The sequence below is a fragment of the Mobula birostris genome, chromosome 4 (genome assembly GCF_030028105.1).
Source record: "Mobula birostris isolate sMobBir1 chromosome 4, sMobBir1.hap1, whole genome shotgun sequence".
Lineage (NCBI taxonomy): Eukaryota > Metazoa > Chordata > Chondrichthyes > Myliobatiformes > Myliobatidae > Mobula > Mobula birostris.
In genome coordinates, this window is record NC_092373.1 from 50,243,481 (window position 1) to 50,255,711 (window position 12,231).

Genomic DNA, 12,231 nt, shown 5'->3' on the forward strand with positions numbered 1-12,231 from the left:
CTTTTATTTATTTCCAGGTGCCTTTATCTGGAGCCTTTTTTTTTGTTTTATAAATGTACACTTGCCCAGGCTAGTCCAATAATTAATCAGTTACAACTTCCATGGAATTCCTTGCAAAAGCCCATTTATTCAAATTGACCAGTGTGTGAAATTGCTTTACAGAAGTCAGTGATGAAAATGTTACAGTAGTGGACCTTTATACAATATTAGGTTTAATATCACCGGAATATATCATGAAATTTGTTAACTTTACGGCAGCAGTACAATGAAATACATGATAGATAAATATTGAGAAGAAAACTGGATTACGTGTGCGTGTGTGTGTGTGTGTGTGTGTGTGTGTGTGTGTGTGTGTATGTATGTATTTCTAAATCGGATGGCAGAGGGCAAGAAGCTGTTCCTGAATCACTGAGTATGTGCTTTCGGGTTTCTGTATCTCCTTCCTGATGGATCAATGAGAAGGGGGCATGTCCTGGGTGGTGGGGATCCTTAATGATGGGATAGACACAGACTTCCTTGAAAGTTTCTTGGATATTCTGGAGGCTAGTACTCATGATGGATGGAGATGACTAATTTTAGAAGTTTCTGCAACTTGATCCTGTGCAGTAGATCCCCATACCAGATAGTGATGCAGCCAGTCAGAATGTTCTCCACAGTACATTTCTAGAAGTTTTCAAGTGTTTTGGTTGACAAACCAAATCTCCACAAACACCTAATGAAATGTAGCCACTTTCTTTTTTTTTTATATAGCTGCACCAATATGTTGCTTCCAGGTTAGGCCTGCAGATATATTGGCACCCAGGAACTTGAAATTTCAATGCTAAAGTAATTTCAGTGCTAGCTGCAATATAAACTGTGGTTGCATCATGGGCTTATTATTGGTCATGGATAAATAACATGTTTTGTACGTGGCTGAAACCAACCCTCCTTTATAAATGAAATATTGTAATGGATTTTAATTTATAGTTTGAGTCACATCTTCTGTTTTGATTTTAATTGATGGAAGTAATCTCATTTCCAGCTGCATGGTATATCAGCTGCATTAGTTTTTATAGAAAAAGTAAATGTTTAAATTGGTGGAAGAATAGAAAGATAAGAATTTAGAGGACAGTTATTCAATGGATTTTAATTATCATAGAAGACTATTCTGCCCATTGCTCCAGCTCTCAGTATAGGTTATCACCATTTCCCTGACTTTTCCCATCTTAGTTATTACTTTGACCTTTATTCCAATTTTTTTTCCCTGAGGATTCTGTTTCCATCCTTAACCGTGTCTGGTACTTTAATCTACTTCCTAACAATACTGTTTATTTAAAAGTAAATTTTCAAATAACACTATCCTATTGATAAGTTTTACACCTTTTAATTTCTAACTCTCTGCCAAATGAAGTGCTTTGTCAATTTATATTCTGTAAGCCTTCAATTTGGAGGACAGTCAAAAGTTCATTCTGATCAAGCAAGAGAAAAAATCCAGTTTCACTCACTCACCTAGAGCCACATAGTTTATCTTAGTGAATCCTGTTCCCCACTCTTATCAACACACATCAAAGTTGCTGGTGAACGCAGCAGGCCAGGCAGCATCTCTAGGAAGAGGTACAGTCGACGTTTCAGGAGGACAGAAGACCCCCTCCTGTCTTCTATTATTTTGGATCTCCCCCTCCCCCTCCAACTTTCAAATCCCTTACTCACTCTTCCTTCAGTTAGTCCTGACGAAGGGTCTCGGCCTGAAACGTCAACTGTACCTCTTCCTAGAGATGCTGCCTGGCCTGCTGCGTTCACCAGCAACTTTGATGTGTGTTGCTTGAATTTCCAGCGTCTGCAGAATTCCTGTTGTTTGTCCCCACTCTTATCCTTGGCTTTAAATATATTTTTATATTTACAGACTTTTAGTCAGTGCCTCTCAGGATGGAAAACTAATCATCTGGGACAGCTATACAACTAATAAAGTAAGAATGAAAGGAAGTTTCAGTGTTGCACATTTTAGATTATGATTAAGGTGAACTCACTTTTATTTTACTCTGTTTCCTATAGATGCATGCTATCCCCTTGCGATCTTCCTGGGTTATGACATGTGCTTATGCTCCATCTGGGAATTTTGTTGCCTGTGGTGGACTAGACAACATCTGTTCAATTTATAGCTTGAAGACTAGAGAGGGTAACGTTCGAGTAAGCAGGGAACTGCCGGGGCACACAGGTAATAGTGATTACTCTGCTTTTTCTATAGCTCTGCTATTTAAAGTGGTCTGCAGATGAACCACATTAATCAACTTTTACATTGCAGAGAAGTGATAAAGCATTAAAGCATAATTCTGCCTATGCAAAGTTGAATAATGTTGGTCAATGTTTCTTCTACTCTTTATCCAATGATTTCTCCTACAAGCTTCGGGTAAGGATCAGGTTGTGACAGAAGATAATCAGCTAAGCAATATGGGAATGCCATACAAGAATGTCTGTTTTACAAAAGACTCTGGCTGATACTCCTATGAAATTAACCAAACCATAAGTTGATCACTTTAAAAAGGGACCAAAAGTTGGTCATTTCCAACTTGGATCTCCATAAGCTGCATGCAACTTTGCACAACATGGTGAAATAGTACTAATAAAATACATGATCTGCTGTGCTTTATCTGTTCCCTTAATCATTAGTAGCAGTTTTCAGCAACACGTGAAGCAGCAGAGGGAATAAAGTAGGAAAAATAATCCTCTTATGCCAAATTATAATCCAATTATGCCGAATTATGCAGATAATTTTTGTAAGAACAAGAGGAATAAAGATTTGACTCTGAATAAACAAATTAATGATGTGTTAATTAACCTAATGGTTAATATTTTCAGTTTAGTTTACATATTATGTTCTAATTCTTTTGAATGCCATAGAGGTGACTTGCTAGTGCTAATAACAGTGAGAAACAAAGCATGTTATTATGGGAAGAAAGTTCTACATGTGAATTTCTTTTAGGTTAAATGCTGGATTTGATTTTAAAACCTTATGTTGATTCAACTGTAAATTATGCTAATATTGATGAACATCCACTGTTTTTTAAAAACAGGTTATTTATCATGTTGTCGCTTTCTGGATGACAACCAGATTGTTACAAGTTCAGGAGACACAAGTTGGTAAGTCCAGTTAATCAGACTTCTGCAACATTGAAGCTACTGTTTGTTCCTCTGATGAAGAGAAACAAATTATGGTATGGGGGTGCAAATGATGTGTTTAATTTGAGGTATTAATTAGAAAATTGGTAGGAATCTATGGTAATAGGATGGTTTTGGTAATGAACGTACGGAGGCAAAGTATGGGTGGAAATGGGTTGATTGTGGAGATGATGAGTTCAAGGGTGGGTTTTCTGAGGAAGATGTGTAATGAATGTAGATTTAAAGGAAAACAGTGGTTGAGGCAAGAAGAAAAATAATTTTGAAATAGGATGGCGAAAACAGAATCTGAACAAGCTAAGCTTAGGGCGAGTGAGGAAATGGATAAATTAGAAGATGCACTTGTAGAGCTATGCAGCCAGTATTTCTCAGCTTTCTAGGTATGTGTAGAATCAGCCTGAGAAAAAGCTTAATTTTCTTCCTTCTGCCTGCCCACTAGTCAGACAGTAACGGGGACATGTTATGTAAGCGTATAAAAATTGCTATTGTGAATATATAGTAACTTACGCATGTTTGAAAGTCTTAGTATGTTGCTTTGTATTTATAGTGCTTTATGGGACATTGAAACAGGCCATCAAACCACAACATTTACAGGACATACTGGAGATGTCATGAGTCTCACATTAAGTCCTGATATGAAGATTTTTGTTTCTGGTGCTTGTGATGCTTCTGCCAAACTCTGGGATATTCGAGATGGAATGTGTCGACAGTCATTCATAGGGCACGTATCAGATATTAATGCAGTTTGCGTAAGTATACTCTCATTTCATTAAGATAATGAAGAGTAGTTTTCATTGGCACTGAGACATGACAACATTTATGGCAATTATTTGCTGAAAAATGGCTTTTAACATTTTAAATTGTGAGGCTTAATTTAAGTATGTTTCCTTTGTGTTGTACTTTGGCTAGTTTTAAATCAAAACTAAATTCTGCAGCCTCTTAATAACATTTTCATAATTTTGTTAGTGATAATGCGATCTGATGCTAACTTCTGAACTCACTTAATATGATTATAATTTGTTCACATAAGTAATGGTATTCTTCTTTCCATTTTCAGTTTTTCCCCAATGGAAATGCATTTGCCACTGGGTCAGATGATGCTACCTGCAGACTGTTTGATCTCCGAGCTGATCAGGAACTCATGATGTACTCGCATGATAATATTATCTGTGGGATTACATCAGTTGCATTTTCCAAAAGTGGACGCCTCCTGCTTGCAGGCTATGATGACTTTAATTGCAATGTTTGGGACTCTTTAAAAGGAGATCGTGCAGGTCAGGGGAAAAACTTTGCTTGACCAATTTCTTTAAAAGAATTTTGGACATAAGCTAAGGCACAAGCAAGATTTTAAGCATAAATGAAATTGATATAAAAGCCATTTTAGATATTTCTGTTGAAGAATCTACTATAAATATTATAACTTTTAGTGTGGGTAAAGGATAGGTAGTTTAGAAGATGTTTGACTGTTAAGTTTTCCAGAGCAGTTTTTCCACCTTGTTCAAAGTTTGCCATAATGGTCTGTCGTGTTACTTCAGCTGAACTAGTCTTGTTATTAAGTGAATCATTTTCTTAACCAGTCCATGTATCTCTCATGAGCAGGAGTTTATCTTTTTCCAATACCATATTAAAGGAAATCAAAGGCAAAATGCTGTAACTATTCAGTTTGGGCAACAGCAGTTAAAAAGAAAAGCAAATACCATGTTAAGACTGAACTCTGACTCAGCATATTCTAGCCAACTTGAATTTGCATCATGCATTTCTACAATTGCAGGAATGACACTTCAATGAATACTTTTAGAGAGAATGGCCATTAAATCTATGCAGACAAAATGAATGACTGGGTTTGGTTTATGTTGGACTGTCACTAAAGCCACATTGGGGCATTGCTTAGGTGCAACACACCATAGTTGCTTGTGTTATTCCTATCAGCATTTTTCCCATTAATCTCATGGTTTGCTTTCATGGTGTCATGTCATTTCTGAATACTCCTTAGCAAAGTGTGTTAGTTGTGTATAGTCCTGATGACTGATGCTGCTGAAATCTTCTATCACAGGACATTTAATTAGGTGTAATGCAAATCTGTGGAGGAAACAATTGTTTTAATTTTCTGTTTTGTGTGGGATTTGTTGACTAATACCTTAAGTACTTTACGAAAGTGTAAATTTGATACTTTTTTTATTATTTTAAAAGTCAGAGTTTTCCTTTATTCAATTATAATTTGATTATAAGTATCTGGTTATTTGAACACAAAGTTGCCTTGTTTGTAGATGTATTTAATCATCTATCACTATTATAGTGACTGACTTGTCTTTTGGGGGGGGTAACAGAAAATGCAACTTCTCTCTTGGTAGCCTGGGCCTCGCTCCATCATGGATATTCTTTGTCTTACCATTTGTTACCCCACATATTCTCTGTGACTTTTAAAACTAACTTATTTTCTCTGCCCCAGTTTTGACAAAGGAGCTTTGAACTGAAATATGAATTTTTACCCGCTGTTCATAAATTATGCCTGACTTGCCAAGTTTTTGTTTTACATTTTTGTAGTAGCTTTGATTTTCATTTTTTGGTTTCTGACCAACTTGATGTTGAAAATTTTCTACCCTGTTTTCCATTTGTTTCATGGCCTTGCTTATTTTCTATCTCTTATCTGTCTTCCAGTGCCAACACTTTCAATTTCTCTTCAGCTAGAATTAGTTTTGTAAATCTAGGTCTCTATTCTTTTGCAGATCCTGTTTTAAATATTCCTCCAGTTGCTTCTATCTTCTAACAATGTAAAGCTATAGTTACCAAATATTCCTGTTCAAATTGCTTTAGCTATCTAATTTAAATAATAGTATTCCTTTTATGTTCCAGGAGTACTTGCTGGACATGACAATCGTGTCAGCTGTTTAGGCATCACTGATGATGGAATGGCTGTAGCAACAGGATCATGGGACAGTTTTCTGAAAATCTGGAATTGAGGTAGTCACCTGTTCATTTGGACTACCTATGCTGCAACCAACAGCTTTAAAATAATATTCTTTTTATCAAGTATTTGCAAGTGACGTTTTTCTATCACTGAATACAATTGTATAACACAAGGCTTATGTAAAGTAGGCATATCTAATGAAGAGGAAAAAAACCTGACAGCTGTTAACTCTGAGGCTGGCACGTTATCATGGTGACTAGGGAAATATTTCAAACTAACCATTGTTTAATTTTAATGACTGCATTGTTTGGAGCATTTTTTTTTGCTCAGCTGCTAATCTGTATTGTTTTGTACAGAATGTACACGTTACAGCAGCTAATCATGTAACATTTGTCTGTGTAAAGAAAAATCACATTTTTAAAGCTAAATTTCTAGCCTGTATTTATCAGATCACATTGAACTCAGTGATAAATTGATTGCAGTTGAGATTTTTCTCTTGTGAATTAACTTATTGTGAAAGATTTAACTTTGGTCATGTACACACACGTGCTTGATTTTTTTTGCAGCACTTTTTAATTATACAGAACATTCCATTGATTATTTATGTTTGCAATAAGCACTGCTTAACATGGCTACTGTACAGAAGCAGGATCTATCATGTCAAACTAAATGCTGTTGCAAATTTAAAAGAAAATACATACTCAATAACCCTTCATCATTGTGACACCCTCCAAATGATTTGCACCCAGAACATGTAATGCATTCTTATTTCTTTGTACCAGTGCCTGTCCTATCTGTGAACCCTGCCATTCACTCTTGCCTTCATTTTCGTTGACAGGGATGTCATTTCATGGATCACCACCAGTATATCACTCAAGGCCTTTATTTGCACCTACTTGTGCAAAGATTGGCCATAAACTGTTTATATCACAATTTAGTCAAATGACTATCATTTTGGGCACTTTCTAATAGATACCCCACGTTCTTGACTAGGGCAGGATTTATTATATTCTCTTGTGCATGCCCACATGCCTGCTATTCAAAGCTCAGTTAAAATACACAATGAGCAACTGTAGCTGGTGCCTTCCTAACTCATCTGACTTGGTGTCATACAATGCATTTAGCTGCTGGACCGTTTTGCTTGAAATTAACATTCATGATAAGGGGGAGAAATCTTTCTGATTCAGTAACTATGTGCACTATTTTAACCTGAAATTCAATTTACAGTATGTAAACCTAAATGGCCTTTATCTAAAGTACTTATTACTGTAATGTGAGTTTTAAAAAAGGTAGTGTTTGTAAATGGAAAAATAACCAAATCATTTAGCATTAGTAACTATGAGACTCGTTACACAATATAAAATGTATAATGCATAGTTTACATGGTGATTATTGAAATTAAGTTTTGATTTTGGTCTGTCTTGGGTTATATTGGGTTGCACAAATCCATGTTGATTTTAATGCAGCTTTAGAATGTTATAACTAACCTCCCCAGTGGTGTCAACTACTCTTTGGTGTAATATATGCCCTTAAATTCAGTGTTCACACTGTGCCCACAGCAGGTTTGTAGAACTCAATTTAATGGCAGTCAGAATTTTAACTAATAATCAATACAAGTAGAGTTTATGTCAGTTTCACTTTCCACCCCCCCCCCCCCACCCACCCATCCCAAGGACAGTGGCTTTGGTGGAAAAATAAGTGTTGTTTTCCTTAAAACAAAAACATGCGCTGATCAGTACTTTGCAATTTGTTAAAGTAATTCCAGTATGACTTTGGAGACTTAAAAATTTTCATTGCCTCTAGAGCAATCCCATTTTTGAGTTGAACATAAGACCATAAGATAAAGGAGCAGAAGTAGGCCATTCGGCCCATCGAGTCTGCTCCGCCATTTTATCATGCCCAGACTATTATTACAATCCTGAAATCAAGATGTAAAAAGGTGAATTCACACATGTATACAAGTACTAGCATGAAGTTTGATCTTAAAAGGATGGCACAAAGCAATTTAGATGGAGTGGTTTTAATTTCTGGATTGCACATTGTGCTATAATTAGTCTTGAGTGTTGAGCTACTTTTTGCTACTTGGATTTTCAAAATGTTTTATTGATTTTAATCAGCCATTCTTTGAAATAAACTGTATTCATTCAATCCTATTCCAACTGTCCATTTAAAATCAATGTTAATGGATTAATCAGCCAAGCCTAGACCTTCTGATTTTGCAGTCTGCTAAATATCAAAAACAATTGAAGATTGCTTGGCTTAACCTGTCTGTGGTGTGCTGTTGCTATATACAGGATTTTCTCATCCCTTTTGAATTTCAGATCAATAGATTTTCAAGTATGGAAGCTGACTTGGTTCAGAATGTTGTTCTATTTGGATCATGTTAAGCTAATATTTGAAATATTGGAAAAAGATTCAGTATGCATTGCCCATTAAGATATCCACTTGGAAGTGGAAGCCTGAACTTATACTTTAAATGCAATGCATAGAGTTCAAATTATCCCCTCAAATGCATTGCTTCTGACAAAGGAGCCTGAAGAATGAAGATAAAATGTGATTTGTTGGAGTCAATCCAATAAAAAGCTTGCACCTTTGTGTTGGGATATTTGTACTATAAACTATGGAGAATATAAATACACTTGTGTAATTTGCTGTCATTCAGTATTAGAATCATAGTCTAAAGCGGAACCATTTTTCAGCCTGTGCAAATAGCTTTACATAATGTTACTTGAACTGGTTACAGTATTAACACCAATTTTGTAATACTGTATTGTCTTTTGTATTCAATTCTGCAGCCAATAAAACCAGCAGTTTGTGCTATGTTTTCTTCTAATGTACTGTTATAAAACATTAACTGATCTGCACTAGGTGTATCTTTATTTATAGTGATTCTACATTAATAATTCCTTTTTGTATATGTACAGTGGTTCTGTGAAACTAATGTGATAAATTCATTGTAACCAATAAAAATGCTTTTAACCAAGGTTGTGTAAAGTTTTCATATTCTAAGCTTTATGACACCTGGGAAATTTAAAGTATTTTACCTCATGTTATAAATTTGAGGTTTCTAAATATCACCACCCATGAATGATACCTTTTAACAAATCTCCCTTGTACATTAAAACTGCAAAACTACAAACTCCTGGAAGAGAGTGGTGAGGGAGAAAAGAACAAACAGGTCTGTAGGCAAGAATGCCACACTAAGTGGCTGAAAATATATCAATAGCAAACAATCCTGCATTATGATTTAAACCACTTTTGAACAGCCTCCTCCAGAGAGCCATGGTTGAAAAAAATAACTTTTTAAGTGTGATTTTCATAAGGCTCATTGCATGTCAATCTGCTATTTTGAGACATTAAACCATGTAGTGATACCTTGGTGTGATAGTGTTTCAACTGCCTGAACAGTGTGAGGAAAAAACAGCAATTTGGTTTAGTTAGAACTTGCACTGATAAAGGATTCCAGATCATGTGCTCAAAGCCTAAAGTTATAAAAATATGAATGTCATTTGAAAAGGTAATGACTATTTAGACTTTTTTTTTGTATATTTCAGAATATTTGTTCAAATTAAATTTACTGCCCACTAGAAAGCTTAGTTATCTTTTGGTATTAAGTTTACTTTTGCAATTTTTTTCACACCAGATTCCTTTAGTTGAAGGTTAGAATACTAAATATTTTTTCTTCTAATTAGTTTCATTCAACCTATGTGTTGAATGCAGGCCATATGGCCCCTCAAGCAACTCTCGCCACTCATTCGGTTAACTTCAACTCCATGTTCCTGCTTGATCTTGCTAGCTTTTAATTTTTTCCCTAAAAAATTCAATGATCTCCATCACTATTGCTAATAGTTTGACCTTCTAAACACAATGGGGTTGGAAGTGAGGTGGAAAACTAGTATTTCATTCATTTGGAGTACAAATATTCAAAGAGTACAATAAGCATTTCATTACAGCAGACACAAGGAAATCTGCCATGCCATCAGGTTGGAGGCTCCCCAGACAGAATATGAGGTATTGTTCCTCCAACCCGAGTGTGGGTTCATCTTGACAGTAGGGGCAGCCATGGACAGACATATCAGAAGGGGACGTGGAATTAGAATGTGTGGCCACTGGGAGATCCTACTTTCTCAGGCGGACAGAGTGTAGGTGTTCAGCAAAACAGTCTCCCAGCCTGTGTCGGGTCTCGCCAATATATAGAAGGCTGCACCCAGAGCGCCGGACGCAGTTTATCACCCCAGCCGACTCACAGGTGAGGTGTCACCTCACCTGGAAGGACTGTGAGGGAGGAAGTGGAAGGGCATGTGTAGCACTTGTTCTGCTTACAGGGATAAGTGCCGGGAGCGATACCTGTGGAAAGCAGAAAGAGTTGGGGGGGGGGGGGGAGAGATGTGCTTAGTGGTGGGATCCTGTTGGAGGTGGTGGAAGTTACAGAGAATATGTTGGACCTGGAGGCGGGTAGGTAAGGAAAGGGGAACCCTTTTCCTAGTGGGGTGGTGGGAGGATGGGGTGAGAGCAGATGTGCATGAAATGGAAGAGATGCATTTGAGAGCAGGGTTGATGGTGGAGGAAGGGAAGCCTCTTTCTTTAAAGAAGGAAGACATCTCCTTCGTCCTGGAATGAAAAGCCTCATCCTGAGAGCAGATGCGGTGGAGATGGAGGAATTGCAAGAAGGGGATGGCATTTTTGCAAGAGACGGGGTGGGAAGAGGAATAGTCCAGGTAGCTGTGAGAGTCTGGAGGCTGATAGTAGACATCAGTAGATAAGCTGTCTCCAGAGCTTAGAGACAGAAAGATCTAGAAAGGGGAGGGAGGTGTCGGAAATGGACCAGGTAAACTTGAGGGCAGGGTGAAAGTTGGAGGCAAAGGTAATGAAGTGAATGAGCTTAGCATGCGTGCAGGAAGCAGTGCCAATGCAGTTGATGTAGTGAAGGAAAAGAGGGGGACAGATAACAGTATAGGCTTGGAACATGGATTGTTCCACAAAGCCAATGAAAAGGCAGGCATAGCTGGGACCCATACGGGTGCCCATGGCTACACCTTTAGTTTGGAGGAAGTGGGAGGTGCCAAAGGAGAAATTGTTCAGAGTAAGGACTAATTCCACTAAATGGAGGACAGTGGTGATAGAGGGGAACTGATTAGGTCTGGAATCCAAAAAGAAGTGGAGAGCTTTAAGACCTTCCTGTTGGGGTTTGGAGGTATATGGGGACTGAACATCCATGGTGAAAATAAAGTGGTGGGGGCCAGGGAACTTAAAATCATTGAAAAGATTCAGAGCGTGAGAAGTGCTATGAACATAGGTGGGAAGGGATTGAACATGGGGGGATAAAACAGTGTCGAGGTATTCAGAAATAAATCTGGTGGGGCAGGAGCAAGCTGAGACAATGGGTCTACCTGGGCAAGCAGGTTTGTGGATCTTGGGTAGGAGATAGAAACAGGAAGTGCAGAGTGTGGGAACTACAAGGTTGGTAGCAGTGGATGGGAGAGTCCCTGAGCTGATAAAGTTGGTGATGGTGTGGGAGACAGTGGCCTGGTGCTCCTTAGTGGGGTAACGATCGAGGGGTAAATAAAAGGAGATATCCATCAGCTGACGCTGTGCCTCGGCAAGGTAAAGGTCAGTACATCAGACTACAACAGCACCCCCCTTATTGGCGGGTTTTATAGTAAGGTTAGGATTAGTGCGGAGGGAGTGAAAAGCAGAGCGTTCGGAAGGAGTGAGGTTGGAATTGGAACAAGGTGTGGTGAAGTCGAGATGGTCGATATCCTGTTAGCAGGTAGCAATAAACAGATCCACAGCAGGCAGAAGACCAGAGCAGGGTGTCCATGAAGAGGAGGAGGGTCGAAGATGGGAGAACAGGTCATGGGTAGGGGTGGGAGAGTCCTTGCCGAAGAAGTGGGCTCAAAGACGCAGCCGGCGGAAGAAGAGTTCAGCGTCATGGCGTACGCGGATTTCGCTGAGGTGTGGGCAAAGGGGGACAAAGGTAGGGCCCTTACTGAGGACAGAGTGCTCTGCCTCAGAGAGTGGAAGGTCGGAGGGGATAGTAAAGACCCGGCTCGGATGAGGGCTAGGATCGGAGGGGGGAGGGGGGGAGGGGGAGGGAGGCTGGTGGTGTCAGTGGAGAGGGGAGGGTTGGGGTGAGAGGAAGGTGGAGCCTCTGAGGACCCAGGAGCTGA

At 38.5% G+C, this 12,231-nt stretch overlaps 1 protein-coding gene across 2 annotated transcripts in view; it reads left to right on the plus strand.

Moving 5' to 3' along the window:
- Nucleotides 1-9,032, plus strand: part of LOC140196327 (guanine nucleotide-binding protein subunit beta-4) — a 52,395-nt gene extending 43,363 nt beyond the window's left edge. For both annotated transcript variants that reach the window (XM_072255324.1, XM_072255322.1), the window contains exons 5-10: nucleotides 1,883-1,946; nucleotides 2,032-2,194; nucleotides 3,051-3,117; nucleotides 3,701-3,902; nucleotides 4,211-4,427; nucleotides 6,007-9,032. In XM_072255324.1, coding sequence (XP_072111425.1) covers nucleotides 1,883-1,946; nucleotides 2,032-2,194; nucleotides 3,051-3,117; nucleotides 3,701-3,902; nucleotides 4,211-4,427; nucleotides 6,007-6,113 — 820 coding nt within the window. In that variant the 3' untranslated portion in view covers nucleotides 6,114-9,032. The remainder of the gene's footprint in view (nucleotides 1-1,882; nucleotides 1,947-2,031; nucleotides 2,195-3,050; nucleotides 3,118-3,700; nucleotides 3,903-4,210; nucleotides 4,428-6,006) is intronic.
- Nucleotides 9,033-12,231: the final 3,199 nt, after the last annotated feature.